Below are 20,244 nucleotides of genomic sequence, written 5' to 3'. Positions count from 1 at the left end.
TGACGTAACAGAAAAAGGCAATGGAGCTAGGATTCCCTTGATTTTTGGTGGGGAATACATGCTTTTCTTGGTACTCAAATCCACTTTGCACAAATAATTAAATGATTTCCTTTATAATCATGTAGTGATTTCTGATTGCTGCTTTGACAGATGACCATGAACCCATTGCCTTAGAACAACTCACATTCATTATCTTGTAGTTCTGAAAGTCAGAGTTCCTGGGCTACAACCAGGATGTTGGCAGGGCTGCCTTCCTTCTGGAGGCTCCAGGGAGAAAGTGTTTCCTTGCCTTTTCTGGCTCCTAGAGTTGCCCACATTCTTTGGCTTGTGGCCCCTTCCTTCCTCTTCAAATCTCTCTCACTCTGACCTCTGCTTCTGTTCTCTGATCTCCCGTTCTCAGACTCCGACTTTCCTGCCTCTCTCTCACTTAAAAGGACTTGTGATGACACTGGCTCCACCAGGTGATCCAGGATCATCTCCACATCTTAAGATCCATAAGCAGAGCCACAGAGTCCCCTTTGCCATGTGGAGTAACATGGGCAGTACTTCTAGGGATTCAGGTGTGGGCATCTTTGAGCATCATTATTCTGCCCACCACAGTCCCATATGTACTAATTTGGAGGCCACAGAAAAAAGCAGACATTTAAAAATCAAATGAGCCTGGATTTGAACTGCATCTCTGTCACTTGCTGGCCATGTAACCGAACATGTTTACTTGTTTAACTTCTCTGAACATCTTTTCTTATATCTGAGATTAGGACAATAATCCATTACTATATACCTGATGATAAACTACAATCCCCTTTCCTTCATTTTTTGAAAACATTCTTTTTGCAATGAATGAATGATTTTTTTTTTTTTTTTTGGTTTGCCGAAACAAAATCCACATCGGACCTGAACTGGCCTCTTGTCCTCTCCCATCTGACATGTCCCTTTCTGTTCTCTGCCATCACCCAGGAAGAAGGTTTCATGTCTGACATGATGAGCTCAAGGTTTGTCCTTCACCAAATGTAGTGCTGTAATTCACTTATAAGAACTCCTTCCCAGGAGGACTGGAAGCAGTTGGAGGATGGGTTGGGGGATGGGGGAGGTCACAGCTGTCGTCAGGATGGGGGCAGTTTTCTCAGGCTTCCCCTGCTGCCTCTGTTGGTCCCTGGCAAATATTGCTCCTTTCTGTCTCCGTGCAAGCTGGAGGGTGCATTTCCAACTTTATACCCTGGGTTTTGTTTCCTTCCTCCCTTTCTCTGTTGAGCTTGGGTTACTGACCTTGAGATGAGATGGTGTGGAAAAAACTCAGGCAAACCTGAGTTGAAATCCCAGGTTAGTCACTTCCCGGTGGTTAACTTGAGCAATGGGCTTAAGGTTTGTCATCCTCAGCGCTCCAGCCTGCAGATGGAAGTGGCCTGGTTTGCCACGTGGGGCTGCCTGAGGGAGCCAGCAGTGTATAAGGCAGAGCATGATGCACGGAAATGAACTGTGTGTGCAAGGACCCTTATGCACAGTATGCAGTTTCAGGAGGGTCCGATCGCCTCCTCTGCATGGGGAGAAAAGAGTGAGAGGAAGTGATATAAAGTCAGTGACACGCAGTGGGCGCCACAAAGGTGTGTTAGATGAATGTCGAATGATTAGTTGCCCAAGACTGCATGCAAAACAGGATTCTAACTCAACCACCTAGACTCTTCTGCCTAAACTAGGTCCCTTTATCTCTTATCTCCCAGTGGGACCACCTCAGTCAGGCTCTTGGGGAGAGGAAAGGGTAGTTGTTTCGATGTGGACTCTGGCACCAGACTACTCTGTTTAAACCTCGAAGTCTTACTTGCCAGCTGTGACCCTGGACAGGTTATTTATGTCTCTGAACCTCAGTTTTCTCAACTGTAAAATGAGGCTAAAATGGCACTTTTAAGGTTGCTGCGAGGCATAAAAGAGTTACTATCTGTTAGGTGCTTACCATGGTCCGGGCACGTAGTAAACTTTCTATAAGCAGAAGCTATGAAGATCCTTTCCTGCTTCTGCATAAAGACAGCCCTTTCTCAGCTCCTTCCTTGCGTCACTCCCTCTAGTCTTGGCAACTGCCCAGCCCTTTCTCACAATGGAAAGGGTTTTCTTTAGAAGCAGTAAGATTTCCATCACCACCAACAAAGCCTGAGAGACTGTGTCCTCAAGATGTTGAGAGCAGATTCAAGCATGCAGTAGGAGGCCTGGCCTCCAAAGTTCCACCTAACTCAGACTTCTGAGTTTTCTGATATTTCTCTGGGTTATGTCACCCTGAACATTTGTGGGGTTTTAGAAGAAATTTCTATGTGGTTTTCGACATGAATTGTTCTTGCCTGGAATGGGCTGGGAATAGTATTTCACAGGACAGAGAAAAATTTTCATTGAAAAATCGAAAACACTTGCAAGATAGCCTGGAGGCTGTTGGGCCTCAAGAGGAGTGTCTGTGGCAAATCTGCACAGTGGACGCAGGGACACAAGGAGAGAGGAGCCAGGATGCAGCTGCGGTGGGTGGAAGGTAGATGGAGGCTGTGTGTGGAACTTTCTGTTCTCGCATTCAGCACTCTCTCCCCCATTAGAGTAAACACTTGTTGAAGACAGAGACTTAGAAATACTCATCTGTGTCCCCACACTAGCCTCTCTCTCAAGCACAGAAAAATAACTTGCTAAATGCCCACCGAGTGGATGAGCCCACGCTCTAGGCCTGGCTGAACCTCCTTGAGATTGAGGCCCTGAGGGAGCCATTTCACATCTCCCCTCCTGTTTCCTCTTTCAAGAGGAGGCAGGTAAAAATACCTACCTGCTGCACAGACCCCTTGTTGCAGGGTTGAAAGACAGTAGCTTCAGGGAGGTGTCAGCTGAGGCCACGGATCCGATGGCCCCAGGATCCTCAGTCCATGGGGCCCAAGAGTCATACAACAAGAACATGAATCCATCTGTCTGTCTGGTATTCTTGGAGCTTGGCCACGCTGCGGGAGCTCTGGCTTGCAGCTGGCAGGGCCCGGGGTTGAAGGGACAGCTCCCAGCATGGAAGGCTATGGGTGGGGGGACATTGCAAGAAGCACTGATGCTCCCCTCTGCAGTCCCCACCCAGTCCTGACTTTGCTTGTCTAGACTGGCTTGAGGAGGGGGTCGGCAGCTGGCGATTCTGCCTCTCCAGGAAGTGCAGCTGGGACTGTAGGGTCCCCAGGGACTTGCAGGATCCTCTGCCTGATAATCGTGGAGAAATAAGGGAAGGTGTCTATAGGAGGCAGGTGGTGCCTGGCCTTAGAGGAGAGTCCCAGCAGAGCGACCTCCACGACAGAGAAACCCCAGAACGCCCAGACTGCAAGCTCCAGGAGCAACAAAGGTGGACTGTGCCCTTCGAATGAGGGAATATCTGTCTGTCTGGTTGACTGCCAGCTGTGTGTGTGTGGTCATCTCTGTCTCTGTGTGTCTTTCTCTGGAGCGTTTTCATTTAAGCTTTTGACTTCCTTTATTCCTGGTGTGGACTTGTGTGTGGGCATCCTGTTGCCAGTTTATGATGCACATGTGTGGAATCGCCCTGAGCTTGCCTTTGATATTGGTGTGTTGTGTGGTGTCACCGGAGTGCACGTGTATGTGTGTGTCACTGATTCTCATGCAAGAATGTGCTTCTCTTATGTGTCTGTCGGAGTGTGCCTCTAGCATGTCCCTCTTGGCTGCTGCACCACCTTTCCTGGCCCTTACTTACCACTTCTTGGCCCACCATATGGGTGCTTTTGTATCCAATTCCCCTCCTTAGCAGGTCAGCTCCTGGAGGGCAGGCACTTGGTCTATTTTGTCCATGGCTCTGTTCCCAGCTCCTACAACAGTGCTAGGCACTAGTGGGCGCTCAGCAAAACAATACTGACGGAATGAACGGTGTGTCCAACGCATGTGCCTCTCCAGTTGTGCAATTAATCTTGGTGTGATACTGTGTGTGAGTGGGGTTGTGAGACAATGAGGATTTCTGTTGTGTGTTTGTAATGAACTCGGAATGTGCACAAGCATATATGTGTATGTGTGTGCAACATTGAGTATGGTGTGCATGATCGAGCCCCTATGTATCTCTGGAGAGCATGTGTGATTGACTCTCGTGTGTGTGCCAGCATGTCTGTGCATCTCTCATGTGTTTGGCGTAATTGTCTGGTGTGCAGGTATGAACCCGCGTGTGCCTCCAGAGCGTGTGGGCGCGCGAGTGTACGCACACGGCTCCTGCCCCGCGCTCTCTTCGCGCCCTGCGCTCCGCCTGGGGGCGGAGAGTGGGGGGTGCGGCGAGGGCACTGCGGTGCTGCGGCCCGCCCTCCGCGCTGCGGCTCGGGCGCGTCACCGTCCCTCCCCGCCCCAGCCGCGATCCCCGCCTCCTGGTCCTTTGTAGCTGGCCGCGCCGCTAGCCCGCAGCCGCCCAGAGGCCCCGCCCCGGCCCCGCCCCGGCGCGCGCCACGCCCCGCCTCTCCCCTCCCCGGGCCGCAGTCGCGCCCGGGCCGCCGCAGGCCCGCACCGAGGCGCGGAGCGCGGCGCACGGCGGTGCCCAGGGCCGCGGGCGGGCAGGCGGGAGCGCGGTGGGTGGCCGGCCTTGGACGGGTATGGCGGACCGGCGGCGCGCGTGGAACACCGAGGACGACCTGCCCGTGTACCTGGCGCGGCCGGGCAGCGCGGCGCAGACCCCGCGCCAGAAGTACGGCGGCATGTTCGCCGCGGTGGAGGGCGCCTACGAGAACAAGACCATCGACTTCGACGCCTACAGTGTGGGCCGCCGCGGCTCGGCGCGCACGCCGCGCTGCGCTGGCCGGCCCGACGCGGTCGGCCTGCCAGGGCCGGGAGGCAGCGAGGACACGGCCAGCGACGTGAGCGAGCCCTCGGGCTCCGCGGTCAGCTCTCCCGGAGAGCGCGACGAGCGGCCGCCGACGCTGCGCATCCGCTGCCCCGCGCCCCGCGACCTGCCCCTCGGCCGGGACAATGGCCAGGTACCCTCGGGGTGCGCGCGGGCCAGACGAGGGGGGCGGGCCCCGGGAGGACCCAGGGCATGGGGCGCCCGAGGGCCATGCCCGGGCCCCGGTGTTGGGGCAGCGGCCGCCAGGCTGGGGAGAGCCACGGCGCGGCCCCTCCCCCACCTCATCATGCAAGAGGTTCCCAGAGCTGGGGCGACTCGGTCGGGGCTGGCCGGCGTGGTCCGTGAGACTCGGAAGGGATCGCCCGGGTCCAGTCCCGGCTCCAGTCCCGGCTCCTCTTCTACAGAAAGGGAGAGAGGTTCTGAGAGGGGAAGTTGGCTAAAGCTACCGCATGGACGCTTAAACGCGAAGGAACCTCGGGATGAATCTAACCCAGGCCCCTCATTCTGTTTTGTGAAAAGAACTGGAGCTCCGTTCCGTGTTGGTCCATTCAGCCATCCACTCAGTCGGTAGTAATTATAGAGCACCTACTGTGTGCCGGGCCCCGGGAGAGGTTCCGCGAGTCGCCTGCGGCCACACAGCTTAAAGCTGGAAGGAGCTTTTTTTCCGAGCGCTCCCCTCATGCTTGCTGGGGGGAAGGATTTGGTTAAGGATTTAGTTCGTCGGGCAGTTGGAGCCGTAAACCCCTACCCTCAAGCGCCAGTAGATTCAAGGGGCACTCCTGAGCTCCACAGCACACACCGATGTGCCTGCTTCACAGAGCAAGGTGGAGGTAGAGCTGGGATTTGAACTGGGGTCTCTAGCCTCCCAGACCTGAGCATGGGGCCGGGAGGATCAGGGAGAGGGAACGCTAGGGCTTGGGCCCTGCGGGTATTCTCTCTTGAGCTGGGGGTCACCAGGGAACTGGGGGAAGAAGGGCGGATGGACGGCGTAGCCTTTGGATGGACCGACGAGAGCCAGGGTCAGGTGCCAGAAAAACGGAAGTTGGAGCATCCGAGGGCTGGGGAGCTTTCGAATTGGTCCAGACCTGGATGCCGGAGAACTGCTAGGTGCCAGGCCCAGGGTAGGCGCTAGGTCCCTGGCTCAGCAACCTGGCCCCACCCTCCAGAAGTTCCCAGGCTAGGGTGAGCGACGGATTCATTGTGAGAATTAAATCAGTTAATGCCGGTCGGTAGTGAGCATTCAATAAATGTTTGTTGTTAACTTTTATTACAATCATTATCATTTTAATTAAACCTTCCCCTCTTAAATGCTATGAGTGACCCAAAGTGAGCCAGGAGGGAAGCAGAGCTTGATCGGGGCAGATATCTGGGAGGGCTTCCTGGAGGAATAGGAGCAGGGAACTGGTAAACACGGTGGTGGGCCTCTTCGGGCCCCTTCCCTTCGCGGGCGGGCTTTCTGTTGCTCCAGAGCTCTCCGTGGTCCTGAAGCCGGAGCCTCGCGAGGGAGAGGTCCAACAGCAAGGGGGTGTGTGTGTGTGTGTGTGTGTGTGTGTGTGTGTGTGTGTGTATGTGTGTGTGGTGGTGGGGTGATCAGAAAGGGAGATGGTGCGAGAGTCCAGCTTCCTCTTCCCCCACCCCTTCTTTATCTCCCCCTGTCCACTACCTTCCCTGGTGGTCCGACCTCTCTTGGGATCCAAACTCCCTAGCCCGATGGGGAGGCTTCTGGGCCGCGGGCCGAGAAGCGGGACCAGCACCAGGGAATCCGGGTTTCCAGCCAAGGCGCTTTGCTCTCTTGAGCCTCAGCTTCTCCATCTGTCAGATGGGGGTGGCCGTCTTCTTCCGGCCTTCCTCAAAGCGTGGTGGAGTACTAGGGAGGCGAGGGCGCTTTGTGCACGGCCCGTAGCTGTCCCAAGGAGAGTTCCTCTGGAACTGCGGTCAATGTCACCAACGCCAGCATCTCCCCCAGGGCGCAGCCTGGGCCAGCCCCGCAGCTGCGCCCTGACCCTTGGGGACGCTGGTCGCTTCACCTCTCCCGTTCCTCTCCCCTACTCCTTCCTCTTCTCCCTGTGGTCCCCTCTGCCTTTCTCCATGGCTTCTCAGGCACCGGACAAAAGGCAGCGCCTCTGGCGCTCCCGGGGCTCCGAAAGCACTCGAGCTTCGCAACTGTGGAACTCAGGGGCTCGCGATCTCCACGGAGGGAGGGTTTTACTTTCTGCGGGCAGAGCGGCCTTGAGGCTTGGGTTACAGTGGGCTCGGGTTCCGGGGCGGGCCTCACCGCTCCAGGGCTTTGCAACGGGTGCCCCGGCCCTTCCCCCCCGCCCACCAGGCTTCTCCCTGGGCTGCAGGAGGGGTTTCTGCGGCGCAGGCGCAAGGATTGCTGCTGCCGGAGGCTGAGCGGCTGCGGCGCTTTGTACCGGCGAAATCTGCTTGGGAGCAGCGATCTGTTTGGCCAGTGGCAGGCGGATGCTCCTCCCCCTGACACGCACGTGGTCTTGTCCCTTGCTCTAGGGGCTTTCTGCTCAGATCTCCAGACTGACCCCAGGGAACGCCCTGGTACGTGGAACCTAGGACTTAACAACTCCAAGGAAGGGAGTGTAGGAGTTGGGGAGGGACAGTGTCCCCATCTGCAATTTCCGGTCATTGACAGGGATTTTAGGCCCCGCTGAGAGCCAGGGATGCATGAATGCGTGGAGGGAAATGAGTTGTAAACAGAGTGTAGGGGAACCTGGCATCTCCATGCTGCTTTGCTGCAGCTAATATGTTTTGCACCCGGGGTACATCATTTTACCTCTGTAAGCCTCAAGTTCCTGTCTGTAAAATGGGAAAATTATGCCTAGTGTTCCTGGGATACTGAGCTGGCTTCTCTGTGAAGCTAAAACCTCACCTCTATTTTAAGGCCCAGGTGTCTCTGGCCTCCTGCCCTGGATTAGGGGACTGGCCCCTGGGGTGGTGAAGGTCAGGGCCCCAGCCCCCAACCACGGTGCTGGGGGAGCTGTACCAAGCCTAGGCCACCCTCGCTCTGGATGGCAACTTGAAAGCAGAAAAGATGAGTCGTTTCATAGGACCTGTGGGGTTGGATTTCGCATGCAGAAAATGAACAACGAAGTGGTGGATAAGGTTGGTGTTTTATTCTGCCTGGGAACTTGGGGCACCTGTCCAGTGAGGTGGGGGCTTGCCGGGGCTCCCCCTTTTCCTCCATCTTCTTTCATCTTTTCCCCTCTGCTGTTACGGACCTTGTCAAGCTGTGACCTGGCTTCCTGCCCACCTCCCTCTGGAGCAACATCTGGATCATGGACTCCAGGGCTGGTGTCCACACTGCTGGGAGGCAGGAGCACCCTAGTCCTCCTCCTGACCCCCAGCTTGTCCCCAGGGCTGTGGAGACCTTGGTGCCAGTGGCCCAGCCCTCCAAACACCTGCTGTCTTGGAGGCAATTCTGTGGGGTGACCTGGTGGCCCCAGTGTCAGGCTGCTGTGTGATGACGGAGCTGCTGTTGGAGTAGAACAGGTCAGCATTAATTAAGGCCGTACCCTTCTGTCCCTGCTGTTCCCTCTGCCAGTTAGGGGGCTCCACCTTAGAGGCCCCCAGGGAGGGCTGGTTCAATGCTAGGATGGAGAGGGTGGCAGGGAGAGGCTTCGTGGTGGGGAAGGCATTGGAGATGGGTCTAGGGGAGTGGGCAGGCTTTTGTCTGGGGTAGACTATTCAGGGAGAGGGTACAGTGTGAATAAAGGCTTGGGGTCCGAGGTGGAAAAAGTGCTTGGTGCATTCAGGGAGAGGCACTCGGGAAGGATAAACGGAGGCTATGGAAGGAGAGGCAAGAGGGGAGCGGTCCTTGGGCGCGATCCTGGAGGGACAAGAACGTTCCCAGCAGCTTGGGCCGATCCTTGGCCCCCGTCCCACACTCCCTCCCCCCACACCCCCGCAGATGTTCCGGGGAGGCCTCCAGACGCGCGGCCACACACCTGTGGCGCCGCGCGCGGGCCCTGACCGCGCCGTCTTTTTCTTTTAAAGGAGCCCTGAAAACCATACTCTCTGGATCGCGAGAGCGAGGCCAGGGCCCGCCAAGGGCGTGTGCGCAGGGCGGGGGTCGGCGGGGCTGGGCGGGTGGGGGGCGGGGGGCGGAGTGGGAGATCGGAAGGGAAGCGCTTCCTGGTTCGAGCCGAGAGGGGCGAATCCGGCTTCGCTCCGCGCCGCCGGGAGGAGCTGTCTGCAGCCCCCTCCTCCCGCCCTCGCCTCTCCCTCCTCCTTCTCCCGCCCTCCTCGCCGATCCGGGCGGTGCTGGCAGCCGGAGCGGCGGCGGGCGGGCCGAGCAGCCGGGGCAGCCGCGCGTGGGCATCCACGGGCGCCGAGCCTCCGTCCCTGTCTCTATCCCTCCCGGGCCTTTGTCAGCGCGCCCGCTGGGAGCGGGGCCGAGAGCGCCGGACCGAGTCAGACAGCCCCGCAGGTCAGCGGCCGGGCCGAGGGCGCCAGAGGGGGCCATGTCGTACCAGGGCAAGAAGAGCATCCCGCACATCACGGTAAGCGGCCCCTGCCCCCGCCGCCCCGCGCTGGCCTTTGTGGGCTGGGAGTGGGCGCCCGGCAGGGTCCAGATCCACGGGGCGCCGGCAGGGGCGCCCCCCGAGGCCTCCTGCGTCGCCGCGGGTGGGGCGGGGCCGGTCTGGGGATTTCAGCCCCCTCCCCCAGCCTCTGGGGACAATGGGGGTGGGGGAGCCCCGCATGGCGGGGCGGGGCTGGAGCCGGGAGTCCCTCTCCCCGCGGGCTTGCCGCCCCCTCCCCCCACGGGATGTGCCAGAGGATGGCGTGGACAGGGAGGATGCGGAGCCGAACAAAAGAGGGAGGGGCAGGGGTCCGAACCCCCTCCCCGCAGGCCTCGTGCGGGGGTGGGAGGGTGAGCTGAGCCTCCTTGGCTCGGCCCCCGCACCGTCCGGCCCATGCACCCCACAGCCCGGTACCTCCCCCGCCAGAGGAGGGAAAAAGATCAACCAGCGCTCCCCACTCCCCGCCTTTACTGATGGAGTGGAAGTCCGGACCTAGGGACAGCGCCATGATGGAAGCTCGGTCCACCCCTCCTCGCAGCTAAAAATAACCTAATGGGGCGACGCTGGCGGCTGCGGCCCGGGAAGGGTTAATGCTCCCGACGCTGGGCCGCGAGAGGGTGGGGACGGTGGTGGAGGCAGAACAGCCGGGCTGCGTCCCTGGGTGTGGCCGGAAACAAAGGAACCCCCGTCTTTACGCTTTGTCTCGGGGTGGGGAGCTGAGGGCGCAGCGGTCAGGAGCTGGCCCTCCGCCCCAGTTCCTGCCTGGCATCAGCGTGGAGCCTGACTGTTCCTGAGGGATGCGGACCACTGGAGCCCATGTATGCAGGAGCAGCCCGGGGCCGGGAGGCGGGATTCTGGGCGTGGTGGAATCCTCCAGGGTGACTCCAGAGGTTTGACTACTGGAGACCCAGCCTGCTCATTTATGCAAAATTCAGGCTCCTGGACAGTCGCAGGGCACCTGCCAGAGGGCAGCCTTAGGTAGGCGGAGGGATTGACACTTGCACTTACCTGCCAGTGGCCTGTCCCGTGTATTGCAGGCCTGTTTCTTTAAATGGTGGCAGCAAGGCTTTGCGGGTGGCATTACCCACGTAAAGCTCCCTGAGGCTAGAGCATGGGCTGAGGGCTTCCACCACACGAAGGTCAGGAGGGAACCCAGGCCCCCTGCCTCCCCTGCACCGTCCTGCATCCGCCCCAGCTCTGGGCTGAGTCTTGAGTTAGAAAATTCCTCCTGGGCCCAGCCTCAGCTCTTGTCAGCAGGCCTCTGCCAAGCCCCCATCCAGAGGGTGGGCACCACCTCTTCTCCGTCTCTCAGCTCTGCCCTCTGAGACGTAGAGGTGTAAGCGGCCCATTCATAAACACTAGTTGGTCAAGAATTACTAGAAGACATATGGTTGCTTCCTCCTGGGCAATGTGAGAAGAAGGCAGGTGATATTTGAGCAAGTCCCTGCCTTGGGACCCTCTAACCCTGCCTCCCAAGGGAACTGAGGCAGGTGATGGGGTCGGGGTGATGCAGTGACTCAGGAGTCAGGAGTTCTGGGTTTGAGGCTGCGTGCCCACAGAAGGTCTCTGCTGCTCTCAGGTCCCCAGTCTCCAAGGTGGAAACTTAATAGGATGGCCTGCAAGGCAGGTCTGTGGGATGCTGCCTCCGAAAGTGTGCAGTCCCAGTCTGCTAAGCTGAAGTGGTCACCAGGCCTACTGGCTGTTGCCCTCTGGAGTGGAGATGCCTCGGCTTTTCCAGCCGATGGAGCTGGGTGTCTGATGCCTCTCTGAACCTCAGTGCTCTGCTGTACGATGTAGGCCCCTTCACAGGACTCCTGAACATCCTAGGTGACCCTCCAAAGCATTTAGTGTGCTAGGTGCATGATAAGGGCTTCAGATCTGCTGACAGGTCTTGCTGCTTTAGTTCTTCATGTGAAACAATTAGTCACCTTGTGTGTAAAGAGAGATCAAATGGGTGGTTCCAGCAGCCTCTAAAGGTGGTTTCAATGAACATGGGAAGGAGAGAGGCTGCAAGTTATGCTTAGTTCCTGGGAAAGAGGGCCTTGATGAGGATCATTTGTGTTCATTTGGCCCACATCAGCCAGAAGGGTTTGTGGTTTTAAACACATCAAAACCTTCAACAAATCAGAGAGGATCCACTTGTATGGGGCTTCACTGTATAGGACCTTTCATCTTCCTGAGTACCTTTTGCTAATAACACACATACACGTGTTGTGACAGGAACCATATCCCTGCCTTAAATGCCATGTAACAAATGGGTCAGCACTGTGGCTTTTCAAATGGCTGCACCTTAACCTGTTCCATAGTAGTCATTTGACAAGTTAATGCAAACCCATTGGCTGTTAGTGGGTTTGCATTAACTTGTCAAATGACTGCCATACCAAGCACAGTGCTGGGTGCCAGGAAGAGTGGGAAGGAGATGAATGGGTTTGCCCTGGCCCTTCTAGAGCTTAGCCAAGGCTGACATTTCAGCCTGAAGTGTTAGTGAAGTGTTAAGGGTATCATACGGCGGGGCGGAGGAAACCCCAGCAGGGACACTCAGCCTGGTCCTAGGGGAGACAGAGGGTGCAGGAGGAGAGCAGGGTTCTTTGTGGAGCCCATGGGGCCCCAGAGGCAAAGGAGTTGGCATGCTGGAGAAACTGAAGGAAAGACGGCCTCGGGAGAGCCCACCCTCTGCTTCCCAGGGCAACCGCTGCACAGTTAGATCAAATCATGAAGGCAGTTGAGATGTTTCTGACAGCCATGGTGTGTGGCCTGTGGAGAGACCTGGGGGCTTGGAAAGGATCAAGTGTGGTTCATGGGAAAAAGTGCTGGTGTAGCAGGCATAGCTGTCGGCTTCATCCCCAGGTCCCCACCTGCTTGTTGCTGGGTCATCCTGTGCCCCTCTGAGCCTCAGCTGTCTCATCTGCACAGTGGGGATAAGGGTGTAGCTTTGCCAATGAGTTCAGAGCCTGGAGAGGTGGGAGCTAGAGTGGGGGAGGTGAAGGGGCATCACAGGCAGGGGCGCAGCATGGGCAAAGGCAAGGAGGCTGATCGTTCTGCTCATGTTGACGATGATGGTGGTGTCTTCCTCTTTTTTCCATCTTGGCCTTTTTCTGAGATAATATAGTAGCCGGTTAGAGACGGAAGAGCAAAAAAGCAGAAACACTTAGCTCCTGCCCCCAAGGACTGTGTGAAATATTTATAAAGCTCTCTTACATGTGTGTCTTTTTTTTTTTTTTTTAATGAATGGCACACTTGGGGATTAACTTAGCTGAAGCGGCTTCTTGTGCCCACTGCAGTGAGTAGAGCATCCTGGGTGTGGCTCTGAGCAAACAAAGGCACATGGCTTCCTAGCCCTGCAGAAGCTGTTGGCTCTGAATAGAGCTACCGAAGTGGGGAGGCCTGCTCAGTTGTGAGAGGAGTAAAGAGTGTCCACCATGATGATGACGGGGTATTATTAAAAATGAAGCTTCATGAGTACCGATCACATGTGTTTTTGCTCTAGTCCAAGCATTCGGCACAATTGCCATTATCTCTCACCTAGTTCTATGCACGGAACTGTGAGAAAGGCAGCCTAGGTAGATCACCCCTCTTTCCCAAAGAGTAAACTGAGGCTCAGAGAGATTCAGAGGCTTGTAAAGGTTCTTCATTGGCCAGTGGAGGAAGGAGAGCTTACATTCAAGCAGGGAGGATAGGTGGGCTGGTCTGCATGCTAGGAAAACCACTGCCCGTGTGTGTGTGTGTGCGCATAGTTGTGTGTGTGAGTGCCAGTGTGTATGTAAATGTAAGTGTATGTCTGTGGTGTGTAAATGTGTTTGTGTGTGGGTGTGGGGGTGTGTGTGTGTGTTTGATTAAACAGTGAAGATGATCAGGAAAGAAAGATCAAGTAAAAATCACATCAGGCTTGATTTGTTGCTCTGATTTGCAAGTATGCAAAAAATGTGTGAGGCCTATTATGCTTTTTCCCAAGGGTGACATTCAACCTATCTATGGATATCCAGTTGATTCCCTGCCTTTTTACACAAAGGATTTGAGATGTCCACAGTGATTTGTCATGCATATGGTGAAATCAGATGGAAGTCGAATAGCAGGACTGAGGATCAAGGAAGGACAGAACAAATGTGCCAGTGATTAGGACACTGGAGTGGTCATGATTAGTCATCCACTACTGACTCTGAGCATCTGTCCTCTAGGGCAGAGAAGCAAACACCCTCCATGATGTCAAGGTCATGATCAGAGAGGAAGAAGTGGACCATTTTTAGGGAAAACATTATTTTGTTTAAATCAAATTCTTAAAAATGTCTCAGAGGGGACATAAAAGTGAAAGTGACATAACTATACCACCTTAACCGTGAATGCCCATTTCTTCTAATAAACATGGCCAAGACTGAATACATGGAGCACACACAATACAACATACATGAGTGTGCATGGCACATAGTAAATATCTAACAGGTCATAGCTCTGTTCTGAAAACTCAGGCTGTGTCTTTGAGGAAATGAAAATTCAGAATGGTAGCTAACCAGCAGGTGTGGTGGGCAAGCATGTGTGTGTGTGTGTGTGTGTCCCTGACCTTAATTATCTTGCCATCTAAGTGAAAAAGTGCATGCACATAAAACAACTTAAGAAAGACTAAAGGGTGCCTGTAATCCCAGTACTTTGGGAGGCCAAGGTGGGCAGATCACTTAAGGTCAAGAGTTTGAGACCAGCCTGGCCAACATGGTGAAACCCTGTCTCTACTAAAAATACAAAAATTAGCCACGCATGGTGGCGGGCACCTGTAATTCTAGCTATTCGGGAGGCTGAGGCAGGAGAAATTGCTTGAACCTGGGAGGCAGAGGTTGCAGTGAGCTGAGATCATGCCACTGCACTTCAGCCTGGGCGACAGAATGAGACTCTCTCAAAAAAAAAAAGAAGAAAGAAAGAGAAAGATAGAAAGACAGGAAGGAAGGGAGGGAGGGAGGAAGGAAGGAAGGAAGGAAGGAAGGAAGGAAGGAAGGAAGGAAGGAAGGAAGGAAAGCAGGCAGGCTGCGGAACAGGGCACAGGTGTCAGAGGAATTCAGAGAAGAGATGACTCAGCCCTGGCAGAAGCAACAAGAGATGGCTTCTTGGGGTTTGGAGGATGACATCAGCCAGGTGTTGAGGGACTTGATTGGTTGAGGGAAGGGAAGGGCATGCAAGGTGGGTGGAATATTTCACACAGGTGAATCAGAGGATGCAGAAGTGGAAATACATGTGAATGGATGGGGCTATGGGGGGATTCTATAAAGCTTTGGAAATCAGGCAGAATGCACGCAAGGGGATGGAAATAACACGTGGGTTCTAAGTGTGTCTTAGATATGAATGGGTTATTTGATGTTGAGCAAGTCACTTTCTCTCCCTGGGCCTCGGATTCCTTTTCTAGACAGGGAGAGTTGGATTAGATAATTCAGTTCCAAGTTCTAGGCCACTCTGATCTTCTTCTTTGGTTAATAGGAAGGCGCTGGAAGTTCTTGAGGTAAGAGGCTGTTATTATGAAAGCAGCTTGTAGGAATGTGGATTCTGAACTCAGACTATCTGGCTTTGAATCCTGGCTGTTTTACTTACTAGCTATGTAATTGGACAAGTCACTTATTCTTTCTATGTGTCAATTTTATCTGTACAGATTTATGTTTGGAAATCAGAATGATATTTCCTAAGATTTTTTCCCCATAGAATTAAATGACTTAATATGTGTAAGATGCTTAAAATAGTGCCTGCACATATTAAATGCAATGTGGATTAGCTCTTATTATTATTACCGTGGGATGGTGCATTAGCTTTGCTCCATAGCACACAACCCCAAGGTCTCAACAATATACACTTATTTTTTGCTCATGCTACATGAGGGCTGTGGGTTGGCTGTAACTTTGCGCCTGTTTACTGGTGGGTAGTGAGTCTGCTCTGTGCATCCCCTCACTTTGAGACCCAGGCTGAAGGGGAAGAAAAGCACAAGAGATTGGCAGCAACCTGAAATATCTTTAAGAACTTCTACTCAAATATAGCATATTTCACATCTGCTGATAGTGTACTGGCCAAAGCAAGTTGTATGATCAAGCTCTAAATTGGTGGGAGAGAAGCACAAAGTCAGTCTGTCTAGAGGAGATGTGAGGATTGAATGTGAAAGTTCTGACACGTAAAAGATGCTAATACACACCCGTGGAAGCTGATGATGAGGTGGTCAGGAAGCACAGGGATTGGGTTTGGAAGAAAAATCCCACCATTGGTTCTTAGGTTGAGTTGGATTTGGTAGCAAGCTCGAAATTGAGGTGTCTCAATGGACAATAAGGAATAGATTGGAATGAGGGTGAGAGGCAAAGGACAGAGATAGATATTAGGGGCCCATGTACAAAAGGTATTGGTAGAAGACAGAAAAATGCAAGCTATTTCAACAACCAGTGGTTCTCAGCCTGTGTGCTGTGAGCACAGTGGTGTACTCAAAAAAATTCTCTGCAGATGTGTGGCTAAATTTTGATCAGCGTTTAAAATTTATGTTTGCTACAACCAAGTCTACAAATTATTGTAGCATCTCTCAGGTGGAGCCCTGAGTATTCACAAGCAGAGAGATGTTGAATAGAGTCTAATTTGCTGTAAGTAAAAGTCAGCTCTTGCCATGGAAGAGGAACACCGGAGGACTTTGCCCTGAGAGCATATAAAAGAACGTGGTCAGGGCAGTGGACAGCACCATGGTGCTGAACAGTAACCAAGTGCAATCAGAGCTATGATAGACCTGTAAGACAGCTACAGTCACACTGCAGTGGGAGGGCATGGTGATGGTTGCAGACTTACCTGGTGTAATTTTAGGTGTTTAATCCTTCAAGAATGCTGCAAAATTTTATATGATTTGAAAGTATGTCCTGAGTACAGTAAGGTTGAGAACCATTGCCCTAGAGAGCTGTAATGACCAAATCATAGCTTTGCTCTGAGAAGAAACAACTCTGAATTGGTGTTGGTAGTTTGGGAAGTGGAGTGGGATCTTGGATGCTTCATAGAGAAGTTGTCTAGAAAACAAGAGCAAGCAGCTAAAAGGAAGAAAGCAATGTTTGTGGATATATGAGGTTGTAGTTCCCCACTCCTTCCTTGGGCCTGTGTCCCAGGCATCCAGAGCATTCGCCTTGACCTGGCACACCATGTGTGGCCCTCTGCCTTTGTATCAGCTGTGTCCATTCTCTATAAAGGATTCCTCCTCCTGGGCTGGGAGTGGTGAGCACTTCAATTTCAGTAACTTTGGCTTGTTGCTCATGTCCATCTGCTCCGCTTGACCATGGACACTTGGAAGACTGGGAAATTGTCTGATTCTCCTCAGGAGCCCCTCAGGAACACTGGGGATTCACAGCGGGGATGCCACACTGTGAGTGAGTGAATGGGACCAAGATTGTGGACTTCCTTGCTGAATGAGGTTTCAGCCACAGCTGCATTTAGTCTTCCTTAACAAGGCACTATCTGTGGATTTAACATGAAGGTAGTTACTATGCAGAATGAGATGAAGGTGGCATGAGGAGTTTTGGAGCTCAAAGTGAAAAGAAGGTGTGGGGGCCCCTGAAGTGGTGCTTTGACAATGGGGAGAGGGCAGATCTGGTTTAGTAATGGGCTTCGCTGCATTTCACGTGGAATGGGAAGCTTTTGCAAAAGGTACTTTTTACATACAAGTGGGATCGTCACATTGCACATCTTGTGCTCTGCCCAGGGCCTTAAGTAAATAATGACCTGGTGTTGGAACTTGGAGTCAATTCCATGGGAAGACTCATTGGATCTGATGTAGAATTACATACAGCAAAAAGGTGGCTATTTGAGGAAATTTTGAACCTGCCCCCAAATTATGTTGCCATGTATTTTTAAATCATACCATATCCATAGACCCTTAGGGCTTAAGGTCTAATAAAATCTCAGCAAATGTTTGATTTCTATAACCTCAACGTTGAATGGAACTTTTAAATTATGTAAAATTTTATGTTGTACAATTAAGGAGGAAGGAAAAAGTGTCTGTCTACTGCTTCTCCCCTGCCCCCACCATTCTCCCCTCAGTGCAGAAATTCCCAGTATGTTCTCTGCATACCTCCAATGACAGGGAGATCACCACTTTACATGGCAACCTGCTTTACTCTTGTACAGCTCTGTTGTTGGAAGGCTCTTCTTTATGTAGAGTGGGATTCTGCCTCGTGCCTTACTTTTGTTCTCAAGAGTCTTCCCAAGTTTCTTCTTCCACACTGCTATTCCTAGAGGCACTGGAAGATGTTTCTCCATTACTTAGGACCTTCTCTTTTCCAAAACCACTCCAATTCTTTATTCCTCCTCTATCATGATTTCCGCATACGGTGTTAGGTTTTCCTTTACTTTCTTTCATTTTCCTTTCCTTTCGTCTAATTTTCTTTTGCTATATTTTATTTCTGAACATGCAGAATAAAAAGGAATCCAAATAAAACTTTAATTACTGGGAACCTCTTAAACGAGTTTAAAGCCTTCCTAAGGCCATCAACTCCTCTGAGAAGCTGATAAAAGCAATTGAAGCTTTTTCCTGCATCCTCAAATGCATGAACATTTGGCATAGAATGTTAAACTTCATAGGACAGTGTTCAGTGTATTGGGTGCTTTTACATATTATTTCAAGTAATCTTGTGAGGTAGGTATTTTGATGGGTTCCATTTATAGATGAGGAAACTGAAGCCAACAGAGATTAAGTATCTTGCCAAAGATCACCCCGCTAAGAAGCTATGTGGGAATAAGCTGCCATCTCTGGTGCCAAGGATTTCAGTCTCATGGGGGAAATAAGATATATTACAACGAGCTGGAAAATGAGTGTCATGAACAAATGCTGACCAGAGATGCAAGCCTCATGTTGTGGGAACTCCAAGGAGTGACCTTGTGATCCTGGACTCAAGACACTGCATGTGACTAAGGAGTTGGAAAGCAATGAGCAGAGCAGATGTGGCCAGAGATCCATGCTGCAGGGAGGCCATAGAGGAAGGCACAGGTTGTGAAGGTGCAGTTAGGGAGGCAGAGCATGGTGTGCGTAGATAGATGTGGTGGGGCGCGGCCGAGAGAGGGCCGGGCTCAGGCCAGGAAGAGCCTAGGAGGTGAGCTTTGTCCTACAGATGAGGACAAGCTGGTGAAGGATTTTGAGGAGAAGCGAGGCATGGTTGGATTTGCATTTCAGAAAGGTCACTCTGCCTGTCATATGGAGTGGACAAGTTATGTGGCAGGGAGATGGGGTGAGGGCTTATCTGGGGCAGGTGCATTGGGAGGTGAAAGTCAGCAGGTAGGTATTAGAACAGTTCCAGAGTAGATGCAACAAGATCTAAAAAAGAGTTAGGTTTGAGGTGGGACAGATGAGAGATAAGCTGAAAATGGAACTGAGCATTTTAATGAGATGTTACCCCACGTTGCAAGGATTAAAAAAAAAATAAGGCACTGTGCGAAGTGCTATCCGTGGGTTAATTCATTTCACATTCAAAATTTTCCTCTGCATTTGATGAGAAACAGAAGCACAGAGAGGTGAACTCACCCATGTGACAGAGTTTGGAGGTGTGGGGCCACATTAGAGCCTAGGTAGTCTGCTCTCTGCACCCATGTCGTTAGGTGCAGTCTGGCCTCTGCATTCATATCCAAACATCGCCTCTTTGTTAAATGAGCATGTAATAAGAGAGTAAATATAAGCACCTGGCTCCCAGGAGGCATTGGCAATGTTTATTAGATGACAGGTCTCTGCATGTAATGTATTTCCCCTAGAAAGCCTTTTGCAGTTTTCAGAGGCCTTTAATCTGCCTTAACCACTTTTGACCACATTCACGATAATCGTGTCAAGAGGGCAGGTGAGGTGCAAGGCCTGGGGTATGTACTTGATAAACACTGAGCAGATAAGTGTAGTCTATCACTGCCTGTCCCTATTTTACAGAGTGGGGAACTGAGGCTCAGATGTATCAACTAGGTACACTGAAGAGAACACTGTACTAGTCTCACCACCGAGAGGCAGTGGGGTGGTCTCTGTATAGGTGCCAGGTGGAATTCGGTTCAAATCCTAGCTGCTGTACCATCTCTTGGCTGTGTGACCTTGAGCAAATTACTTCTGAGTTTCCTCACTTGTCATACTTATTCCCACTTTTAAGGTGATTTAAGAATTAAAAATGAAAACCCATGTAATGCAGAACTGATCCTTAATATGAGTTCAAGGAATGTGCACTTCTTAAGGCAAAGGAGTTCTGTTCAGATTTCTTTCTATAAAGCAAGAAGCACAGACCAGAACACAGAGAAATGGGTCAAGTTACCGATCACACATGCAGCTAGCATCGTCTTTCCCTATGCAGTGTGCAGGCCCTGCCCACTCTTAGGGTTGTGACAGAGGTGTGCTGTTTTAAAATCAGATATTCAGTCCATCAGGGAGTGCTCCCTGAAAGTCTGCTGGTACAGTGGGACCTGAAATTGTGCACTTATAACTGCAGTTGTCATGGAAACAGGCATAATCTCGGGGAAAAAAAAGTCCTGCAGTCCATGGGGACTACCTGTATCTCCCACTCATCAAAGGGGGAAAGCCGCCCTGTCCCCTACCCGTGAGAGGGGGAACGAATGTGTGTTAATTAGATTCAGGCTCATACCGGTTGCCACTTCGTGGGTTGCATTCCTGGATAGTGTGGCAAAGGGCCACTGGCTGACAGGCTGTCGTCCCTGGAGGCAAAATCAAAGGCAAATGGATGGTTTCTGTGAATAAATATGAGTGTGCAGCTGGATGGGATGGCAGCACTTGCCGTTGCAAGGAGGCCAGAGTGGGGAACTTGCTCAAGGGGAAGGCTCTGGTTATTCAAGGTAGGGACCAAGTCATGGAAGTTTGACGTATTTGAGCTATAAAACCTCTTATGCAGCAACCCCTGTGGCTTCCAGCACAGAACCTTT

General features: G+C 52.5%; 1 protein-coding gene and 1 long non-coding RNA gene across 4 annotated transcripts in view; both read left to right on the top strand.

Moving 5' to 3' along the window:
• Positions 1–4,460: 4,460 nt before the first annotated feature.
• The window catches only part of CRMP1 (collapsin response mediator protein 1), a 71,556-nt gene continuing 55,772 nt past the window's right edge, over positions 4,461–20,244 (top strand). Inside the window, exon 1 of one of the 3 annotated variants that reach the window (XM_034951978.3) lies at positions 4,461–4,958. In XM_034951978.3, coding sequence (XP_034807869.1) covers positions 4,578–4,958 — 381 coding nt within the window. In that variant the 5' untranslated portion in view covers positions 4,461–4,577. Of the gene's footprint in view, positions 4,959–8,947; positions 9,340–9,684; positions 10,179–20,244 lie in introns of those variants that run through there. The other 2 variants (XM_034951979.2, XM_034951980.3) reach the window with 2 other exon arrangements.
• Positions 7,288–8,911, top strand: LOC117978792 (uncharacterized). The gene is made up of 3 exons (XR_008625054.2): positions 7,288–7,378; positions 7,722–7,942; positions 8,196–8,911. It is a non-coding gene; the product is annotated as an uncharacterized LOC117978792 (long non-coding RNA).

Source organism: Pan paniscus, chromosome 3 (genome assembly GCF_029289425.2).
Source record: "Pan paniscus chromosome 3, NHGRI_mPanPan1-v2.0_pri, whole genome shotgun sequence".
NCBI classification, from domain to species: Eukaryota; Metazoa; Chordata; class Mammalia; order Primates; family Hominidae; genus Pan; species Pan paniscus.
This window is presented reverse-complemented; position numbering and strand designations above follow the sequence as displayed.